Source organism: Plectropomus leopardus, chromosome 4 (assembly GCF_026936395.1).
Source record: "Plectropomus leopardus strain MGB_pleo_1.0 chromosome 4, ASM2693639v1, whole genome shotgun sequence".
Taxonomy (NCBI): Eukaryota; Metazoa; Chordata; class Actinopteri; order Perciformes; family Serranidae; genus Plectropomus; species Plectropomus leopardus.
Genome location: NC_142179.1, coordinates 3,649,777 through 3,673,332, shown reverse-complemented (window position 1 = coordinate 3,673,332; position 23,556 = coordinate 3,649,777). Strand labels below are relative to the sequence as shown.

General features: G+C 39.3%; 1 protein-coding gene and 1 long non-coding RNA gene across 5 annotated transcripts in view; both read left to right on the top strand.

The window, feature by feature from the left end:
* The window catches only part of LOC121943961 (uncharacterized), a 172,294-nt gene extending 154,912 nt beyond the window's left edge, over nucleotides 1–17,382 (top strand). For 2 of the 4 annotated variants that reach the window (XM_088076334.1, XM_088076333.1), the window contains exons 8-9: nucleotides 6,710–6,810; nucleotides 16,304–17,382. In XM_088076334.1, the coding sequence (XP_087932460.1) occupies nucleotides 6,710–6,810; nucleotides 16,304–16,392 (190 nt within the window). In that variant the 3' untranslated portion in view covers nucleotides 16,393–17,382. Of the gene's footprint in view, nucleotides 1–192; nucleotides 231–5,310; nucleotides 5,928–6,709; nucleotides 6,811–14,701 lie in introns of those variants that run through there. The other 2 variants (XR_015776359.1, XM_088076335.1) reach the window with 2 other exon arrangements.
* A 3,418-nt stretch (nucleotides 17,383–20,800) lies between these two features.
* On the top strand, nucleotides 20,801–22,812 carry LOC121945043 (uncharacterized). The gene is made up of 2 exons (XR_006105936.2): nucleotides 20,801–21,036; nucleotides 22,412–22,812. It is a non-coding gene; the product is annotated as an uncharacterized LOC121945043 (long non-coding RNA).
* Nucleotides 22,813–23,556: the final 744 nt, after the last annotated feature.

Below are 23,556 nucleotides of genomic sequence, written 5' to 3'. Positions count from 1 at the left end.
AGACTTGACACTGTGAACAAAAGGATGACACACGGTTCAAAAGCATACAGTGTTATACGTTGTACAAATTCTCCTTCATTTGTCCTTTGGTAATAGAGGAGATTAGGTTAATGCCATTCTGTAATTATACAGTAAAACCACATTAGTTTTATAACTGTAATATATCTCAACAAACTGTACCATTCCTCGCAGCTGATTGCAGATGTATGCAGTCGCCAAATCCAGAAAAAGTAAGTAAAGTGACATAAATCAAAATTTAATTGAATTCTTTTCTAATTTTTTGTTAGTTTTGGCTTTATAAAGACAAGCAACCAAGACTGAAGTTTTGCTGCAAATCAGCAAGCCAACTGGAACAGGGACTTTTGTTGTATAATCTCTAAAAATATATTTCAACGAACAGTTGTCATTATTATTGATCTTAAAGAAGTCCGATCATTATGTTAATTGTTTTGTAATCTTACATTTTGCCTGTTTGTGGTGGCATTACTTGAGTCTGGGACTTGGCTTGGATCATGATAAAGAGTTTGGACTGATCGCTGAGGAGGTGCCAGTTCACCTTTTGGTCACTGCCGAGTACACAGCTCTGCTCTACTGGCAATGGGAAAGCAGTCTATAACCTATTTATAGAAGTTTAGATGCGTTTGAAAAGTGCATGCACACACAAATTTTTGGGGGGGGTTATAACTAATGCATGTCCCTTTTTTTGGCTTTTGCCTTCATTATTAATGCACCTTCTTCTAATAAGGCTTGTTGCATCGTGCTCCAGTGTACTTTGGAGCAAATCTCTGAAGTCTCTCCTGATGCAGGATTTATAAAGTACTTCTTAACATACTCAAATGTAAAATCAAACCAAAACGTGCAACATTTGCTCAATAGTGTAATCGACTGTATGCCCGACTGCTCATGAAACTGTGCTGGCTTACGAGCTGTTGCATCCTGGGTGGTCCTCCCACAAACTTGGGAGTGGGACAAAGCAGCAAGACACTGTTGGCTGAGGGGACTGTGAATGCAAGTTGTTCACTTTGGTTGTTGTCCCAGGTACGGCTTTCCAGTGTGTTTGAAACGGCACGAAACCAGCAAATATTTCAGTAAATTTCACATATTTTATCCCCCAAATAATCTAATTTCAGTGCCACAACCATGCTACATCTTATTTAAATTAGGTGACTTAAAGGAAGATTTCACACACAAACTGATCATTTGTATATCAATAACTCATCCTAACTCATTCTTGCATACCTCCACAGAGGACAAATAATCCAAAAACTGAGAAAATTCTTCATGAATAATAGAAAAGGCGACAACACTTAGCAACAGAAACCTAGCAGCACTTTCTAAACACATGCATATTTGCCCAAACCTCAATATTTTTAACCCTTTCGCACCAACAGCACAACTTGCATGCCATGCATGAGACTGTTTATGCAGAAGAATATTAAATACTAAGATTTTTCAGTGAAAATTCATGTCTTTGGAAATTGCTGAGCAAAGGAACAGATACATGAGACTTATACTGCACAAGTTGTATGAGAGTCTTTAACCCTTTAAGCCTGCTTTAGTATTTTAGTATTTAGTATGTAGTATTAGTATTTAGTATCACACAAACTTGTATCGCTCTGTGCACATCACTCCAGGTCTCAAATGGTTAAACTGTTTGATTATTTTCTTAATTCATGTCTAAACAAACTCAGAAAAGTATGCCAGAGTTAGCGTTAAGGAGGTTTTTCCACCCTGACGAGAACATAAATCTCCACACAACTATACATTTAAATATCTGACGCTAATTTGGGCAAATCTGAATATGTAGAAACTCAGCGGAGAGTTCCCGAAGAGGCGATCAGCAGCTTCAGTGTGAAGACACCAGCCTTTAAAAACCCCCATCAGTCAAACTCTAGTTTCAAGTGGTCCTGTCCCTCCTTCCAGCCCTGTGCCAACACACTTCCTCGCCTTTAAAATCATATTACATTTGCCGAAGCCCGCGAATAAATTTTCCCCGCGTCTCATCAGGGCCCCCCGCTCAGTATGGCCTCTCCTCTGACTGATATTGGCTCATCATACTTAATCTAGGGTGAAATTTCCTAGTCTGTGCTAAATGACTTGCAGCCTTCACGAGAGAGGAGATATTTATTTTTCTCAGGGCTAATGACCTGTCCCCCGGACCCACCCACTGATGGTTATTTACTAGGGCCCAGATGCTTGGGCTCAAAATGAGTGGTAATGTCAGCGGGCGCCATCCTTCATCGGGCCGCCCCTGATTGAATCCGAGTGATCCCATTGACATTGACTCTGTGACTTTTAAGGCCATTACCTTCCACCGCCCACGATGATCACCTCATCATCGCCTCCGAGCTGACAGCTGATTAGCAACAAATTACTGACAGGAGAAGGCTCTGACACCGGGTGCAAGAGGTTGGAGAGAGAGAAAGAGAGTGTGTGTGTGTGTGTGTGAGGGGGGGTTGCCAAGGAGTCAGAGGCCTCCTCCTCTCTCACACACACATACACACACACACACACACACACACAGAGTAAGACACCCCGCATACACTCAAAGTAATAGCCGTGTCTATGATGCAGCGGTGCCCTCGCCACTAAGCTCATGGTAATGTAATAAGTGTGGAGGGAAAACGCCGGGGCTCATATGGTTAGACTTCCTGCGACGAGCACACAAGCAGCTGCTCCTCATTGGTGGAGAGGGACCACAATTCTTTACGCTGGCTTTCTGATGTTTGTCGATCCGTAAAAACACTGAAGAAAAGTGAAGGTTGATCTCTGGGGTTCTTGGATTGATCGCTGAGTTCCACCAAATAAAAAAAATCTTCAGAAACTGACTTTTGATTGAACTTTACAGAAGTGGAGTTCAGCAATATTACACTCGAAGGTGAGTTTTAACCTCATGTGAGCACGATGGTGATATGATTGGAGTTTTAGGGCTACATTTAGGATTTTTTTTCACGTCGAGAATTAACTTGTAATTTTAATAAACTTGTAATATTACGAGAATAAAGTTGTAAATTTACGAGAGAAAAAGCCATAATTTTATGAGAATTAAGTCGGAATTTTACGAGAAAAATTTAAATAAATATCGTATGTATCATATTTACGAGTTACGAGCACATGAGCGGCCCTCCAAAGCCATAATTTCGAAATTGGGATAGTTCGATGACACTCAAGTTGCTGATTTGTGATGTTTGCGTGACGTTTGCATGTCGTTGCGTGACGTTTCAGAGCTGCAGAAATGGCGGAAATAATGGAAACGCTGTCAACAACAGATGGCAAAAAAAATATATATATTAGTTTTTTTGCTCCTAGTAGCTATCATTTACTTGTAGTTGTTGTAAATGTTGGTAAATGTATCTATTAGCTGCAGCAAGCAAACAAATGTTGATTTATAAAGCATGCCAGACGAGTAAACTAACATTGATAACAACGTTATTTTATAACACCAGCTGCTGCCTTGATGTCATAAATACACAAACATGGAAAAGTCAAAGTTTGCTCAGTGGTAAGAAACTTTTTTATTAATTCAAGTATTCATTCATTCATTCATTTTCCGTAAGCGCTCGTCCTCGCAACGGTCGCCGATCACATGTAAAGTGTGATATGGTATTCAGTGACCCAGAATAACTATAAAAATATAATATATAAAATATTAAAAACAAAATATTACGTCCATTTAAACGCTCTTAGCATTAAAATTCAACCCGTCCTCTTTGTAGCGCCCATGTTGTTCCCACTTTACAACCTCAAAGCACATGAATAACCGAATTTGGAAGAATGACTTTTAAAAACAGAACCTCTGACCTTCTGACATCACATGAACGCAGCATGAGAGCCAGATCTGTGAACGTAGAGCGTGACATTTAAATGTTTTTGAGTTAAAGAGTTCATGGGCTGCGGTTTGATCTTTCAGCTCTAATACTGAGACTTAATACCTTCAAGGATCCTCCAAAAAGACTCCAGCCGCTCACAGACATCCACTTCCTCCTGAGGCACAAACAAACCTCCCTCGCCTCCTGGAGGAGCATCTGTCCGGGCCTCCAGCCCTCGAGGACCGGACAAGACGGCTGCAGATGAGCAGGGAGATGCTCCATTTGCTGCCAACAGGATCCATTTTTAATGCTTGGGGGCAATTTGAAGCCCCCTTTTAATTACATGTGGGTCCCAGAGTACCAGGAGTCATGGATGGAGGGGATGGGAAGTGTTTGAAGGCTCACGGGCCTCGTAGGTGCTTCGGTTCTGGTCTGGGGACCTCGGTGAGATGCCAGAGTTGACGGCTGACCCCAGAACTGTGAGCTCCTTCAGAAGTTAAAAGTCCCAGAAGTGCCAGACGGGAGGACGAAATGGTCTCCACTTGTGTCTCTCAGGGACAGAAACACTGACTGAACTGGCTGGAAAAGCACTTTCCTGAAATTACGGAGGCAGAACATCTCACAGACGTCCCAGCGGTGGATCACCATGATGCGTCTGAGCTGGAGACGCTAAGAGATACTGACACAGGTGTATTTTTACCTCTCAGGTGCTCACCTGAAGGAGTCAGGGTGCAGTGAAGTCACGCATAAAGCTGCTGACCTGGGTGGAAATCTGAGGAACGACTTGTCAACACAGAAACTACGACTTTCCGACATCACACGAATGCCACACAAAACCAAGAAGTTAGAAGTTTGTTTTTTTTAGCTGCAGGTGAAGTATTCTCATTAGACAGACTTTGCACCATCTTGGGGTCAGGTATCCGGATCTTATAACAGGTTCAGCTGCCATGTGGCTGGATGCACAAGGATTTTTTTTTACTGCATCAGATAGTTGTGCAGGCATTTCATCTGTTTTTACCTTTGCTTTTTCTTTCCAATAGTTATTTTCATACAATGTGGTGAATGGATAAACCGTAGAAATGAAGGTTGTAAAATGGCTGAATGTAGCAGCTGAAGCGTAGAGTCCTTCAGTGTGTGACAGTGAATGTTTCAGGAGACCTGTGAGTGCGGTGTGTGTTCAGCAGCATTATGCTCGATGCCATACATCATCCTCTGTATCACAGTGCCTCTCTGTTTGTCTGCTCCCTGCCCTCAGCCGGCCGCAGCTGAACTCTGGCCGCTGTGATGCATCACGGCCTCCGTTTGATCAGCAGGCGGGGGCCGCGGGCCGAGGTTAGCCCCGGCTCAGACCCGCTCCTCTCAGTCTCTGGCCTCTGAGAACATCAGGGCGTTTAAGACAGTGATGAAGCCTTCCCTCTGGTGGATTGGGTCACATTGGCGTGTCTGTCACTTAGCCCGGCTGACTCTCCCCTCTCTATCTCCCTCTCTGTCTGCCTGTCAGGACGGCAGATGACAGCGCGGGGCCACCGGGGGGCCGCCGGCTCCCGGTGAAGCACCATTTGCTGCCCTCCGTGGAGAATCCCCTCCACCAGCTGTATTTCAAGACCGTCGCACTGCTGTCACGCCAAAGACTCCGGCAACAAGGCGAGGCCTCTCCCATAAAACATCAAAAGCGTCGACTGCAATGAAAACACAAGCGAGGGGGGCCTTGTCAATCTTTACAGCCGCTTCTAAGTGACTGTAGCCCACCGCCACTACACACGGCTTCCACGCTATTCATTCATTTTTCATGCTGCGCGGTCGGCGATCCAAAATGTGCCATCTATTCTGCAGCTGACACGTCCAAACCATATAATGCAGCACATAACGGAGCTGTCTGCGAAAAGTTTTATGATATGGAAATATGCTAAGAGCCTCTGTGATGAATAGACATTATGGGGCCAGAAATAACACTAACCCGAGCTGAACGCACGCTTTGTTGTGGACATTCAGACATGACGCTAATGTTTGAGTGACATGACCTCATATTGCTATACATGAAATGCATCTTTAACAACCGTGCAAACATTCAAAGCCATTTTTACTCTTTGACATTGTGGCAGTGGATATTTTAACAAGACATGGAAGAAATTAGTAAAAAAAAATGTAACAAGAAAATTGTCTAAAAATAAGCACAAAAAAATTTAAATAATAACAATGATTTAAAATAGATTTTTTTTTTAAATTTTCCATCTGCAACAGAATTCTAAAATTAAAATGATAATCATTAATGAATAGAAAAAGTTAAAAAATAGTAAATATAAATATTGTTTAAGGTTCGAGTTTCGAGTTTTGGCTAATTAAATGAATATTCCTCTAATACTCATGTTTACATGCATATTCCGATTAATGTGTCGTTTATGACATCAATACATGGAAAAGTAGAACAGCTGGAGCTGACATTTTGCCTTCACTTTTAAAATATAGATATTTTCTACTATTCTCTTTTTGGTATCGTTCTTGTATTGCTATGCTGATGATATTGTCCTCTATAGTGCTCAATGTTTCAGAAAAATTAACTGAATGAGTGAACTGTGGAGTCTTACCTAGCTGACATCGTCTTTAATATGTCCATATTGACAAAATTTTAAACATATATGTATATTGTATGTGTGATCTAAGCAGCTCACTAACGTTAACTCCAGCAGGTCGCCTACAACCTGTTTTTATACATCCAAAAAACTTCTATAAAAATGAACTACATGGCAACCAGACCGAGCTTCTAATAGAGACAGGCCTTCATTTGTCGAAATGTGTCGCCACACCTGGTTAATTAAAGAGACAAGGTGTTTATTTTGAAGTTTTATGGTTTATTTAATTTACACAATATTCCTAAACTCATGTTTTGGCCCTAAAAACAGCCGTGTGAAGAACTGGGGACCAATGAAAACACCCTCTTTATGCAAAAATGTCTTCACTGTGAAGGTCCTCAAGTCATCCTGGTTCTCACAGAGATATAGAGGTACACACACACACACACACACACACACACACACACACACACACAGACACACACACACCACCCCCACAGAGATGAATCCTGTATGCATTATGTCCAGACTGACACGTAAAGAGGCCCTAGATTAACTGCTCCCCCCCTCCAGACTTTTTTATCCCCTCCGTTCCAGGGGCCACGCTCATTTACATAAACAGATAATCCTTGATAAAAATTTCCATTAGACAAAGGTGAAATGGATCAATTTCTGCTGCCAAGATAAATCTCACGTTTTACACCGACAGGGTCATTACACAAGCCACATTTCAGGAATAATGTATTTAAAAAGTCCGCCGATAGCGGCCATTTCCCGCTTTCCAATTACCTTAAAGAAAAGCTTATTCTGTGGACAATAAAGCACATTACGGCACAATATGATACAGTCCATAAAGATCAGCGTGTTTGATGAGAGGTTAGCGAAAGCTCAGCATATTTCGGAGGGGATGTCACAACCCCGTGGTTATCGCTGACACCTCGCTGTGCTCGCCATGCAAATGTCCTATTACGCCCAGTCCAAATAGATTAAGAGGCCTGTTCAGAAATAAACAGTTTTTTCCCTGTTTTTTTTTCTCTCTCGTTCTCTGCGGTGAAGGTGGGAAGAGAGAAAGACGGGAGGGGGAGAAGAGGAAGACGGGTTGGTGGAGGGGTGAGGGTTGGGGGGGTGAGGTGGATTGACAGGACAGCGAGGTGATGCCAGCGGTCCGGGGCAGGGAGAGAACGGAAAAACTCATTAGTTTGCTTCCACCCCAATTCGCCGCTCTGCATTTGACCTTGAGACATCCACTCGCCTCCGTGCCCTGCCCACTCACCCCGCCGCCACTCCACCCACCCCACACCGCCTCCAGTTTTAGGTGAATCACACTGCAGGGTTTGGACGGGCAGGGAGTCAGAGTGAGGAGGGGGGGCGCCGGACAACAGGAGTCCAGCGAGGTTTCACTGACACGAAAATCAACCGGTTACAAGAATTTTCTAGAAATGATTGGCCCTCGTGCAAGAAATGATAACGAATTGTCTATTATTGTTGCACATATTCACGATTTGTTCTTATTTCGTTTGATTTTTGGGGACTGACTTTGGGGTTTTCTTATTTTTGCTCTTCTCTTAGAAAAATGTACCCGTAGTCGAGAGCACTCTTACCAAAATAAGAGAAAACAAATCTCACTTTCACAGCCAAAACAATGAAAGATAAGTTTTATATTTGAGACATTTTTTAAATTCAGGTGAAGTTTTAGTTACTTACGTTAATATCAGTTACTGCGTGTGCCTCTGATAATCAGAGCTGCAATGTAACTAAGTACATTTACTCAAGTGTTGCACTTAAGTACATATTTGAGGTCACTTTTATGTTTCTTGAGTATTTTAATCTCATGCTACATCTACTTCTACTGAACTACAGTTTAGAGGTAAATATACTTTTTATTGCACGACTACTATAAGATAAGTACTTTACAAATTAAGATTTTACAAATATAATATACAATTGCAGCTGAAACAGTCGATTAATTAGAAGATTAATTGGCAACTTCTTGGCAATTTCTTTCATTGTGTAAGTCATTTTTCATGCTTTTTATTCTAATTATTTAAATTACTTTGATTTATTACAGTTATTTAAGCCTTTGTGCATGTGTACTTTTACATCATTTACTTTAAGTTCATTTAACAGAGTCAGTTTCACTATCGCAGAAGTTCTTCTTCTTACAACATTTTTTGGTTGACCCTTTGACATTCCTCATATATCCTCTGCAATCTGTAGCACAAAATTCAAAGTCAAGAGACATTTTACGCAATTTGAAAAGCAACAGATCTTATGACTTCATGTTACCATGGAGATTAAATGAAACTTCATTCACCGAGCTCGCCAGAGACGGACGTCAGCCCGAAGAGAGCTGCTGGTGTTACTTTGTAGTTGTAATGAGTCGAGTAATAATTATGTACTACAGACACAAACATAACATATGAGAGTAAAAATCAGAACGCAGCATTTATTTACCAAAAACGGCTGAAAGCTTCGGATAAAATAAGTGAGTGATCTTGTGATGAGAATTTTTCACTTGTTGCAGGAAAATAAGGTTTCGTCAGGGTGACTCTGCTCAGACATGGACTCGTTTATAACAGAGAGCCTTTGTTGGAAACTGGACGTGTGCAGTTTGAAAGACGCAAGCGTTTATCGGGCAGGGAAGGTGCAACGGAAGAAGCTCTTCTGTATGAGAAACTTACGATATTTCAGCCTTTGCTTCTTTGAGTTTGACCTTTCCGTCTTTCTTTAGTCCCCCAATTTTTTGAAACTAGAATACTAAATGACTATTTCAAGTTAAATGTATTCCTCGTACTCGTTATTTAAGTACAGTTTGATTACAGGGCATTTGTACCATGTACATATATATATATATACATATACTGTTGTGTTTGTACTTTTACGCACAGTGAGTACTGGATTTGAAAAAAAAAATCACCAGTCTTTCAGTCTTTTTAAACTACAAAAACTGTATGAAGCACATGTTTAATCTCTGACCTGCACCACAGAGAGTCATTATGGTAACAACACAACTCGGTCACTCGGCATTTACTGTATGTAAATGGTGTACGGATGTTTAAATGCTCAAAGGGAAAAGAAAAATATTTGTTTGTGAAGTCAGAACCAAACTTAAGTACATTTAATCGACTGTTACTTTTAGAATCATTTTTAAGATCCTTTTATTTGTGATCAAATCATCCAACAGTTTTCTTCAAAATAAAAACAGTGATTCGACTGACAATTGTGTTTTTACTTTTAGTAAACATAAGGTGCCAGAGAGCATAAAACAGCATCAAAATAGAGCTTGTTGATCAAAAAAAGTGACAGTGGAGGATCCTCGCACCCACCACAGAGGTCCTAGCTAAACCAGTAATGACCTTAAATCCTAAAAATGTCCTTAAAATCCTAGAAAACATGCTAAATCCTAAAAATGTCCTAACATCCTAGAAATTGGCTGAAATCCTAAAAATGAGCTGAAATCCTAGAAATTGGCTGAAATCCTAAAAATGAGCTGAAATCCTAGAAATGTCCTTAAATCCTAGAAACTTTCGAAAATCCCGGAAACGTCCAAAATCCGAAAAACGTCCTAAAATTCTACAAGTGTCCTAAAATCCTGGAAAACATGCCAAAATCCTAAACATGTCCTAAAAACTTAGAAATGTCCTGAAAACCTGAAAAAATGTGCTAAAACCCAAGAAACGTCCATAAATCCTATGGGCTAAAATCCTAGAGATGTCCTAAAAACTTGAAAAAAAAATTCAAATATCAGAAACCCGCAATTCTATAAACCTCCTAAAATCCCAGAAACGTGTTGGGCAGCTGCGACTGGCCCCTGGCCTCCTCTCATGTTGAAAAAATGGCCCTCAAACAAAGCAAAGTTGAGCGTCCGTGAGTTCAGGGCTGATCGTTTCATGTGAACTTGTAATGGAGTAATTTTATATTTTCATTTTTAGCTGTTTTGAGTTACAGTTGTAGAAACAAACAAAAGACGTATGGGTGCAAAAAGTGGACTTTTTCGCATCATTATCAGTTTATTTTTTCGTGCCAGTTTACAGCTACGGATTTAAAAATGATCATGGATGTGTTTGGTGTGAACGCAGCCTGAAACAGATCCAACGTGACCTCTCCTGCGGTGACAGGTTGAGGCTGAACCTCCCCCACCGTCTCTCTGCGCGTCTCTCTCTCTCCATTATAGAGACAAAACAACCCTCCTGTTATGTACAAAGTGTCTCTCTTTCATCAACCAAAATCCCCTCTCTGCCTCCAACCTGAGGACGCGTCCTTAACTTGGGAGGTTTTGCATGAAGCTGTAATGTCCCCCCGCGTGGCAGCATGTGCCGTGGACTCACAGGGCCGACATGCCCGCAGAGACGAGGCAGGAAACAAAAGAAATCAGCTGCAGAGATCTTCTCCATCCCACCATCCACCTTCCCCCCACTAACGCCAGGAGACATGAAACCCATTATCTTGATGGGATCAGGCAGCATCCATCTTAATACTGGATTGCATATGATGACAATGATGATCCTCGGAGCAACAAGCCACCAGCTCGAGAGCTTCCTGGCGGCAGGTTTGGAGTCAATCCCATGAGAAAAATCTTTTTTTCTTTCTTTAAAAGCCCACTTACAAAAAGGCTCGGCTTGTATCTCAATCTGGTTTAATCCAACTGTGAATTATTTATCAAACCGGATCTGTCTGCTTGTCTGTCCGCATCCATTTTTCATCGTCCACAGGTCCCAATCCTGTCAATTCCTTAATCATAACTTCAATTATTCGCCCTGATCTAATGCACTAACTTTTAATAAATCAGAGCAGCTGAAACGACCCCCCAGTTGCTGTGTTATTTATTATTGGCCTGATGCAGGAGCCAGTTTTTTGGGGGGTCTCACTCACTGAAGCTCACGCAGAGACTTGATGTCTCTATGGAGGGCCCTCACAGAGATGCCATAGCGCCACCTGCTGCCGTTAAAGGGAACTGCAGCCGTCGTTTTCCTCTCAGTCTCGTGTCTGATTCATTGCTCTGCAGCTGTGAGTCTTTTGTTGTAGCCACACAGTGAAACAGCAAGTACCAACAACTGTGTGATTTACTGTACGCAAGTCACCCAGCTGCTCATTCAGACATTTAGTCTGGCTCAGGCGGGAATTACGTGGGTGGTTTCGGTGTCATTTTATTCCCTTTTAATTGCAAAAAAAGGAGCAGAATAAGTCAAATTACAGACACAGAATAGTGGCTGAGAGGTTTAGGATGCAGACCAAAATCCCCAATTTACCACATTTGTTATATGTCGTTCTCATTTTCTTTCTCCTCTGATCTTCTGTCAGCTCTCTTCCGGTAAATAAAGGCAAAAAATGTGTTTCAAGAAAATACAAAATAGCACCGAAAAAAAGGGAGAAATTTCTGCAAAATACACCTTGTACTCTTCAGCACCGACTGATGAAAATAAGATGTGATTCTTTACATTTTTGCACATTATGCATTCTCATCCTTTATTTAACTCCTCCACAATCTAACTAAAAATGTACAAAGAAAAAAAACAAAAACAAAATGCAATTAAAAATAAAAATCCAATTTTTTAATGTACGTGCAAAACACTTGCTCATGACACATTCAGTTTCAGTTTCAAGTTATTTTTAAAACTCTTTGTCTTAATCAGAAGAAAAAGAAAAACTGAACCAAATGCTTTAACCCTTTGAAATCTGGCTTGACATCACTTTACTTGTGCTGCATTCAGATGCATTTTACAAGTATTTAAAGTATTTAAATCCTGAGCAAATTGGTCATATTTTTTCATTTTTTTTTTTTTAACATAAAGAGAAAAAAAGGCAATAGGCATCTTGGCAAGAAATGTCCCATCAATTGCAAGAAATTAATAGATTTGGAAAATGATTTTATTATTTTTAAAAGCTGCAGAGAACCACACATCTAATTATCAAAATTATACATGTTAAAATATTTTATATATATTTTCAATAATATTTCAAAAATATTTATTATAATTTTTAACCAGGTTTTTCCCAAGTTATATCCCTGCTTTGTTTTTATTTTATTTTAATTTATATTTTACTGTCCCATTTGGCTTTTTTTTCTGCTAATTTTCAGGTAATTGTCTTGTACTTTTTACTAATTTCTGGGTCATTTCTTTTTGAGCTGAACATTGCCTTCTTACAATGTTTTTGAAATAAATCAAATCAAGGTTTTAAGGGCTAAATTACTTTCTCTAATGATGATAATATTTATCGTTATATCCTATGTGGCCACATACTGTACAGTCAGTCTCTCGTCCCCACTGGGAGATTATATTCATCAGTTTAATGTTGTTTCATCTGAAGCAGCTCGTGTTCGGTGGGTGGCCTCCTGCCGCCGCACAGACATCCACAGCAGGTACAGAGCGACCTCTGCAGGACGCAAACCAAACTGCAGCCTCATCCCTGTCACTCAAACCACCTCTGAGAAACACTAAATGATTATTGATGATTTCCAACAGCAGCTCAAGTTCATTTATTTTTACCGTTTAGTTATTGCAGCAACAAAATCATGAGAATCTGCGAGTTAATATTCCAAAAACATCGTCTGCATTTGATGGAGTGGCGCTGAATGAGAGTCTGTTAAGTTGAACAAGTTTCTCTCTTTACTTTGAAGAGATCCATCAGTTTAATTTTATTCCCCAGTTAGATTTACACGGCAATTAACGTCCACAACTCTGATCCATTTGTCTGAAGAGGCTGCTGTTTATTGCCCACTCTCAGAAAGTTAGATTCTCACACTCATAAGTAATATCCAAATTAATTCTCCCCACAGCAGCCGAGTGATAAATAAGAGACGTTACAAATTACTGCAGAGTTTTCTCATGAATCTTCTCGTGTAGTTTGACTAAATAGCTGCAGAATGAAAACACTTTGGGTTTTAACGGTGCAGCTCAGAGGTGGTTTGATACTGAGGCATGTAGTGATGAGGTGATATAGAATATAATAACATTTCTCTGAGGCTGACTACAGTGCTGCAGGCTAACATGCTCAGCATACACCGTGATTCTGATAAAAAATTGAATGTTGTAGTATCTCTAAGACCCTAACTGGTATGAATTTTGACTTATATGCATAATTTTGACTTGCATTATAGTGTTTAAAACTACACAAAGATGACCTAATCGAGAGGTAGTCGCTTTAATTTTAGAAATAATGAGTCAATGTGAATTCAAAAGTCAAAAACATTTGGAAAATGTTCTGAAAATGATGTTTTTTTCATATTTTATTTATTAATTTACTTATTTGTCATGATTATCATGCTGTTTCTCCACACCACTAGGAATGATGATAATATTAATAACAATGAAAATAACTATAATAATGATAGGAATTAAAATTATAATTTTGGTCAAGACAGTTTATCAGTGCATCATTTGTTTTGATTGTTTGTCTGCATGTTGATACATTTTTAACTATTTCTTCACACCTGTCAAATCTTGAAATTATTACCCGTGATATTATTAAACTTTCTTTAGTGCTTTTCAAAACCAGAGTTACAAAGTGCTTTATAATACAATACCAGACAATATAGGAAAATATGGTCAATATATATACATCCATACACGTATACATACATGTGCATACACACATATAAGCACATTCTTCCATGTAGACATGTACACATACACACTTGCATATAAACACATATATACACACACACACACACGTATACATATATGCATTCTAAATTTACTCAAACACACATGCACATTCACACATTAAGTCTCAAATATATCAGAATGTAAACGTTACAGAAAGAAACAAATCCAAAAACAAAAATCTAGCTGGGAACTCAAGAGTAGCCACTTTTGAGTTTCGGCTCATTTTAGAGGAAAAGCACCAGGCTATTGATGCAGGACGCAAATTTTGGTTGAAGAAATGTTAAAATTCTCTGTAATGTTAAAATCTCCTTCTCAAAAGGGGATGCAGGTTCCCAGAGGGGTACTGGAGGGGGAACATGAATTTTTTTTAAAAAAATGATAATAAAGTCAGTCAAGTATGATTCCTTAAATAATTATGCTTAAATTTGCTAAAAAAAAAAAAAAAATTCAATTCAATAAACCAAATATCCATTTTAACTGTCAAATGCCTCAATAAAAACAATGGCGTTAATGTTTTCCACTGTGCACTTTTGGCTGAAAAAAACATTTCAACTTTACATTATTGAAAAAAAAATTTGAGAGCCGCATTCTTTTATTCTGTGTATAGGTATAGGTTTTCCTTTTTTTTTTTTTTTTTTTACAATTGAAGGATGTAAGAGTTACTAATTACAATGTTAAAAAATAAATTTTATTCATTTCTGTTCTTTTTTTCCAGAGCCATTGGGAGCCACTGGAGAGGACCTAAAGAGCCGTGATCTAAACTGACAAAACGATACTAAAAACATGAAAAAGATCCAACAACAAAGACAATAGAGTGGTTTATAGGAGTCCTGCAAAGTTAACAGAGTCCTTAATTTAATTTCCTTCTGCAGAATACTTAAAGTTTTAACAATTGGGGCAAAAAAACGTGAAAAATCTCTCCTACATCTCTGAGTAATTTAGTGAGAAACCACAAATTCAAACCCAAACAAAAATCCAAACTCTTTAGTTTTCCCGCATCACATCAGAAACTTAATACCAAATATATTTGTGCTGCAGGATTATGTGGCTCCAAGCTGAAACAAGTTGTTTCAGGTGAGCTGTAATAAAATGTGGAGAGGTCAATGAGTGCTAGTAACGGTAGCTATTTTTGGTTATGAAAAATACACAATTACATCCTTTTTAAAGTCTAAATCTTCTTTGAAAAACTCAATCTGCGTCCCATGTAACCCTGCAGAAAGAGGATAACTGCGACAGCGCATATGCAGCTCTAATCTACAGTCAGCTGTATGTTAAAGGGTTTATTTTGTTCTGGAAATAAAAAAAAAAAGTACCCTGCACACATACTCTTTTTGTGAAAAAAAGCTTAAACAGTTTGTCTGAGCGATGAGGATGAGCTTACAATTTCTGATCCATTAAGGATTACCAGGAAGTTTCGTCTGGCTGCAAAAAGTGCAACACATCGCAGCAGTTGTTTCTGTTCGGAGGCATTAATCTCATTCCCAGCAGCAGCTAAATGTCCTAAAACAACCACCCTGCCCTCCTCCTTAATCCCTCCACCGTTGTAAAAAATTGTTTTCTCTTTTCTTTGCAATCCCAGCAGGAATTACAAGATAGGGAACCAGATGTATCTTCTAAGACTTAAAAAAAAAAAAAAAGTAAAAGGAAGCTCAGAGATTAAGACTAATGCCTTTCAATATTGTTATACAGATGAAACTTTCCCCAAAAAAGTACAAGGAGACGAAGCAACAACGCCATTTCATTCCCAGAAAGAGCTCAGTGGCCCAGATGCTCCGAGGATAGATGCAGACATTAGTGCCGGAACATTTGTTGATGCAACATTTCATTTTTACTTTTTTTTTTTTGTCCCAGTTTGTGATGTACTGCTCTACATATGGCCCCTAAGCTGAAAAATAGTTTGTTTTTGTTTGATATTTCTTGCCTAATAGCAGCCTGCTTTGTACTTTATCTCTTTATTATTTGATTATCTATGCGGACATAAATCATTATGAACATTTTGGGAAACATCAGTGTGAATGTTTCAGTAATCGCTCGGCAGCTAATTAGTCTCTGCAACCAGATAAAGTGAGAAAAACAAAGAAATTCAGAAATAATGAGCACAATAGAAGACAAAACAAGATGCAATAAGTACATGAATGGTAGGGGCAGTTTAGCAAAAATACTTCCCCGTGTCACAACATGCTTGATTTAGCAGCCTTACATACCATCTACGATGCTGCCCCTGTTGCTTTCTGCTGTGGTTTCAGCCTTTATAGAGCAAATCCTTGCAACTTTTTTGCGGCATTTGTCTCTTTTTTCTGTCTTTTCTATGACACAGAAGTACTTATCAGCATCGGGAAAAGTTGTGTGGGGTTTGGACTGAATGCAGCAGACCGCAAGAGGATCCCCACCAACGACATACACTGAGTGGCCGGTCAGACGTGAGTGGAGAAACGAAACTGAAAGCGCTGAATGAAGAAATGGAGGAGAGCCGGCATCAGGGCGAGGCTGACCTGACTTGGACTGAGAGCTGTTTCTCTACCAAACCTTCTTCTGGCTAATGGCCGTTCGCAGGAGAATAAAGTAGATGAGATGCGATTGAGGCTCACTCAGCAACAGGAGATCAGAGACTGCTCTTCACAGAGACATGGTTAACCCCTAACATCCCAGATCAAGCAGTTGCACTGGAATGGGCAGACTTTGTTCAGAGCCGACAGGACACAACACTCTGATGCAAATTCAAGAAATGCACTGCAGGTGTTGTGTGATGCTAGAAGCAGCAACGTGCCCAGCAACTGGATAAAATCAACTACAAAGATGTAGCAGGCTCTAGGACAAATTTTCATTTTTAAACTATCTTTAAAAATGACTTATAAATCTACCTTCTAATTTGGTGATTTGTTGACATCTCAACATTCAACTTAAACAGTTCCTAACCACGTGCTGAAATATAAATTTCACAGCACAGTAATGCTTTCATTTGTAATGTGATAAAAAAAATGTAATCTTCACACCATATTTAAGCCTATTCTAGACTGTCTCTACACTTTTTGAATTGCAAAGCACGGCATTCTGGCTCAGTGTGAATACAAATGTTTTAATTGTCCATAATTTGTAGCAGACTTGAACCAGGTTTTGCACGATTTTTGGTTTCCTCTTGAAGAGTCTCTTTTTGTGATAGCAGCTTTCTCAGGTCGCCTCTCTTCAGGAACATGTGAAGAGAGTATCTTCACACTCTCTCCCTCTGTGGCAGTCTGACTTCACCCCCCGCTCTGTGGGAAGAGCAAAGAGCTGTCCCCGACACTTTGTGTCAAGGCCCCGCAGCACAGTCAGCCCGAGACATCCAGACGTCCTCCATGTGAAGAGGAGAGGATGGGAGAGGAAGAGAAACTCTGTGTGACACGGAGGAGGAGGAGGAGGAGGGAGGAAAAGGCGAGGCCGCATCAGACGACTGCCGAGTTGCATCCAAGTGTCAGGGTCCCAAAATAGTGGCGAGCAACGACCAGACTGAAGACACCAAACAAACAACAGCTCTCAGATCAAGTAAACATCGGCTAACACACGAGACACGACAAACTGTGAAGCCTCCCTCTGTCTTCCGGTCTCGTTAATCAGAGCTGCCGAGAAAGCAATCGGAGGGGACACCCGTCCTATTAGAGGAGGCCGCAGCCGTCTCTCCCCTCCTTCTGACCAAGTCCTCGCAAACACTTTGCCTTCGAAAAAACGTTGACAAGCTCCCTCTGTGCGGTGCTGTGTGGACACAGAGGACAGAGTCTCGTCTCCAGCAGATGTCTTGTGGCGCCGACTATAAATAAAGCCAATGAGACCAGCCGGCCGCTGACGAGCACAAGCCGCCGCGAGGCCGTGTTAGCTTTGCAAAGGGCCTGTCTAGTCTTGGCACGGCAGGCGGGCTAACATTTGGCGGGCCCTGCGTCGAAGCCTGTGATGCCTGTGAGCTTTGTGTTTAGGGTTTGAGAGGAAAATAAAGATTCTAGCCCCGAGATTTGAGGCTTTATCACAGTTGTTTGCCATGCAGGGCGGTGGCGTCGATAGGCCTGGGCGTGCCAGGCTTTAGCTCTAAATGTTTTATAAATAGCCCCAGATATTAAAATATACAGTTTCAAAACTAAGAATAGGCCTAAGAGACTGTTATTATCAGAGGAGTGTTCTTTTTTTTTAGACCCTCCACAAAGCTACAGACGTTTTTCCTTTAGACTCCCTGTGTGACTTGGGGAAAATGGAAAGACAATGAATTTGAAAATCCAACGATAATTTCGAGACATTAAGTTTTTACAGTTAATGGCTGTGGTAAATAGTGTGATTTTGGCTAATTTCATTTTGCTGGTTTGGAAGAGATGTCTTCTTTTAAAATCAGTAAATATTTTAAAAGAAAAAATGTTTGCAAAAATTTGTATTGAAAAGAAAAATCACCCAAAAAATTAAAAGAAAAAATAATAAAATAATCATCTTTTTCAACATTTTTTTTTTTAAATTCAATTTCAAAAGATAAAATTTATCTTTTTTTTATCACCAAAAATGTTGAAAGAGAAAAAAAATCACAAAAAAATGTTTTAAGAAGAAAATCTCGAAATAGTTTTAAAGAATAGAAAAATGCACATAAAAAAAAGCTTACCAAAAATTTTGAAAAAAAAAAATCGGCAAAAATTTTCAAAGAAAACACGCTTTCCAAATCTGCGGGCCTGTGAGTCTGGAAAGCATTCACAATTCATAATTACCCTTTTTAAAGGTTTGTCAGGGTAAAGAGGCACCAGAGTGCGTTGGAAAGGCTGAAAGCGAAGGTGCACCAAGGAAGCACTCGAGGAAACATGGAGTGAAAAAATATGTCACGCGGTGTTAATTTCTCCTCTGTGCAGCAACATATAGTCAATTTAGCAATCTAGTGTATTTACCATAACGTAACGTGCCATTAAATGCAGCGCAACAGTCAGGGAGGAGCGCACCAGTGTAGCCTTGTGTTTCATTGATGACCCTGACAATCCCAAAGGACATCGGTGGCCCCGGGGCCTGTCTGTCTCTATTTAAACCACTCCAACAACGCCTTGTTTGGAGAGGAGAGACTTTCACTCGCCAAGACAGTGTGGGCAACCTCAATTTAGATATAATGCAGTGCCGCTTTATTGCACATTTCATTGCAGGACGCGCCCACATTTAGCGGTTCATGAAGGAAAATATCCCAAGTCGGCCATAACGTGGAGCACTTACAGCATCTCTGCGATAATCAGCGCGAGGAGTGTGATATTTCAACACTGATAAAATGGCCGATACACAAATCACCTCCTGCTTTTTATAAGAAACATTCAGGGTATAAGTAGGAGCACTTTAATTTCATGTTCCATTACACGCCGCCTAAGCGCACAATTACACCGGGGCACATTTCTCTGCGTTAAAGTCTGACAGAAAAATGGAGGAGGGAAATCAAAGACAAAGATTGAGGGGGGAAAAAAGGGGGCCGAGGACAGATTGTCACGGTGAATCAGCGAGGAGTCAGGAAGAAGGTGGTGGGGCGGGAGACGGGGGAGTCGTTGATATGAAAAAGCTCCGTCAGAGTCCACAGTGCATGTGAGAGGTGTGTCCTCTTACATGAATGGACCTGAGGCTGGAGTGCTGGCTGTAATGCACTGCACTGAAAGAAATACCCTAAAAACCCTTGAAACTGTGTGTGATTGTGGTGCAGGTGGGTGTTTGCAGAGTATGTATATTCCTTGTGGTCAAAACTGAACAACTAAATTTTCTCAGTGCTTAAGCCTTTAACACCTGTATCAACATCAGCTTTCTTCACGCGTGTTCAAAGAAAAAAGTAGTAAAAAGTAAAATAAAGTTTGCATACTAGAAAATGCTCCCATGAACATTTATTGAATAACCGCCGCATCTCACTGTGTTCATTCCTCTGAAAACTGAGAAAATTGTTTTGATTTTTTCCAAAACAAGGGAAAACTAACAAATAAAAGCCTAGTCCCAATTAAACGCCCAGTCCCTTTTCTTTTATTAGCCAGATGGGGACACATTTGGACAAATAAAAGCCTGTCTCTATTAGAAGCTCGGTATGTTTGCGATGCAGTACATTTTTATAGACGTTCTTTAGATGTATAAAACCGGGTTGGTGACCTGCTGGAGTTAATGTTAGTTAGCTGCTTAATTCACATGTACAAATATGTATGTTTAAACCTTTGCTAATATGGACATACTACACACAATGTTAGCTTGGTAAGATTCTCCACAATTCAATAATTCACTTAATTTTATTGAAGCCATTAGCAAAGAAGATATTACCCGCAGAGTAACCAATAGAGATCCATAAAAGAAATTAGTAGATGTACAAGACTATTTTTTAAAAAGCTAAGGAAAAATGTCCAGTGAACCACATTAATAATTAGCATGAATTTAAATTATTTTACAGAATTCTTCTAATTTTTTAGATTTTTTTAAAGGATATTTCTTCCTTTGTAGTAGTTGTTTTTTGTTTGTTTTACTTTGTCTTTTTAGTTTTTTTTTTTGGTTTGGAAATTTTTCAGGTAATTTTCTTATTCTTGGGTCATTTTTATTCTTTTGTCACCCGTTACCTTCTTCTAATGGTTTTGAAAAAATAAAATATAATATAAATAAAGAAATTAAGCCAATTTGCCTTAAATAAATAAATCATTTGTATTTCCCATTTTTCTGTGAAACACTTTTGAGTTAATTAAAAGTCCGTCCCTTACAGACACCGGCTCCAAATATAAGCCTGTTGATATATATACATATGTATGTATGTATGTGTGTGTATATATATATATATAATAGTAATAATAACTAACAAAAAAACACGATAGGTTACTTAGTCCCTACCTGTGCGTGACGTCACTTCCTGTAAACGCATGTTGAGGACGTCCGGTGTGTGTCATGGAGTACGCAGCGAGTCCTGCTGTAAATCTGGTGTAAATGCCACGATTTAATCTTAACAACTCGATTATTCAACCGCGCCGGCGTTGATAAGCCGCTCCTCCATCAGGACACGAGCTGTGAACCCGAAAGAGTTAACTTTTGTCGAGTTATTGACGCTTGAAAACTGCGGTGAGTGACGCTCGTGTTCGCAGCTAATCTGTTGTTATGCTAGCTCTCGCGAGAAGAGAACAGACCGTTTGTTATTTTCAGATCCAAATACTTTTATCCAAAAAGCTTTTCGGAGTTTTGAAAATGTTTTTTTTAATGTTTTCGGTGTACTTTGGTACGTACTGTATCATTTTATTACTGTTTTAAGGGATGCTGTCGCTAACTGCTAGCGCTAACTGCTAGCGCTAATTGGTAATGCTGTTGTTTGTTTACAGGTGTAGCTGACGGTGCTAATGTTATGCTAAATGAAAGATGGAAATTCTGCTCTTTAAAAAGCTTTTCACCTCTTCTGTTAACACTGCAGGTCTTGATTTCAGTGAAATTCACTTTAATGGTTTGTAGTGTAACTACAGGGGCTCCACCGATATAGTTTTTTCAGGACCAATACAAATTATTAGTTGATATTGATAACTGTCGATGTCAATATTTAGAATTTGTAATATAACAAACTTAAACACAAAGCTTTGTTTAAATGTTTTTAGCAAATGTTTAATTAAAACTGAAACTTTCAACATAAAAAAACATGAAAGAATGAAAATAGCTCATACTGAAACTTTATTTGCATTTTTTACTTAATTAATTTTGCTGGTGGTCATTAAAATTAAATGCATATGTAGATAATTGGCAAAGTGCCAAATAGCAAACAAACAATTTGTCAACCCTACTAACTACTATTGATTTTAACTGATTTTGGTCATAAAATTCACGCTAAAATGCGTTCAAAGTAATAATTCATGTGTTAGGTGTAAAATAATATATATAAAAACAGGTTAAAAAGAGTAATGTTATAATGTGAGGTGGTTTAAGAGGTTATTGATTAATTTGTTAGCTAAAAAAAACTTGACTTATCATCATCAGCCATGTTTATTCAGGGAAAATTGACTGAGCATTAAGCTCTTTTACATCTTTGTCCTGGATTCACATTCAGTGGGCCAAACAAGCAGCAAAGACTCTCAAAAGTCACAAACTGCAATAAAATCAAAAAACGGGATGAAACAGATTAAATAACAAATCTGCAACCAGTGAAAAAAAGCATAACAAAACAAAAGAAGAAAAGACAGTAAAAATGATGACAATTAAAAAAACAAAAACAATACATAATGATCATGTCTGTGAATTAACCAAAGCAGGAGCACTGTACTAATGGTAATTATGTCATGGTTATTCATAACTTATTCATGTTTTTGTGACACATAGAAATTTATTTAATTGTGCCAAAAGTATATCCTCAGTTTTTGGTTATATGTTGTAAAATGAGTTAAAGAAGAAAGAAATTTGTGATGTCTCATGTTAGAAGAAGAACTGCTTAACTTACATTTCTGTACTATTTGTGCAGGCTGTTTGTTTTTTTGGGAAGCACCAGATCTGCTGCTGAACTTGGTGATGGCGAGCCCAGCCCAGCGAGACTATGGACGATCGTGGACGCAGTGTGACAGACCGGAGGACCTGTTCACAGAGGACGTCTGCTTAATCACTCACTCTGATTCCAGATAAGAACACACATACACACTACCTGGGAAGTAGCATTTATGAACAGCAAACACACTTACGGACACAAAAACTGAACTATTGAAGCACCCGAAACCCCAAACTTAAAGGAACAAAGTGAGTTGGAGAGCCCAACTCAAAGAGACTCATGCTTTTGTTTTTTGTTTTGTTTTTTTTCATACAAAAAGCAGTACTGTGAATGTTTCACTATTGCTGTGAAGCAATAAATGTGTCATCTGTTTAACATAATATCAGCTCTCTTTGTGAGTCATTTAAGTTATTGCTCCTTTCAGTAGATGTTAGTGTCTCTTCTACCAGGTTAGGACTGTAGTGTTACATTAAGTGTTCATAAGGGCCTTTTTAAATGTTTTAGTGCAGGCTTTCCTTCATGTTCATTTTTTTGTAGCGGTCCACCACAATAACATAATTTGTGGCATTTTATTGCTGTTCTGTTCTCTGAATTGGAACCTGTTGGAATAAATGCGTCCTACCATTCAGTTATTCATTGTACGCATATTCTGGGCACAGATGGAGCAGCAGAACGTCAGGCACAGCGAGCGTGAAACTTTACTGTTCATTCTGCTCGGGCTTATGCTGCCTTCACATCAGGGGTCGACCGGTTTTTCAGGGCTGATTATTAGTAGTTAATGAACTGATACCTGATATTTGGAACTGATATGCATTTACAATAAAAATGAAAATACAAAAAATTCCAACACAAAACTTGTGTAAATGCCTTTAGCAAATGTTTAATCAAAACTGAAACTTTCAGCATCCTTTACTTTTTATTCATAAAGTCAAGTAAAAATTTGAATGAATAAAATGAGGCCGTTCTGTGGCTGTAGTGTGCTGTTGACGGGTTACACACCATCGACGATGGCGCCACTGGAGCCTTTTCAGAGATGATTTCAGATTTAAAAGTTGATTTAAAATAGTTGATTGTAAAGTGTCAGACTGAAGTCGTTCGATACTGATGCTGTCTCGTTCCCGCAG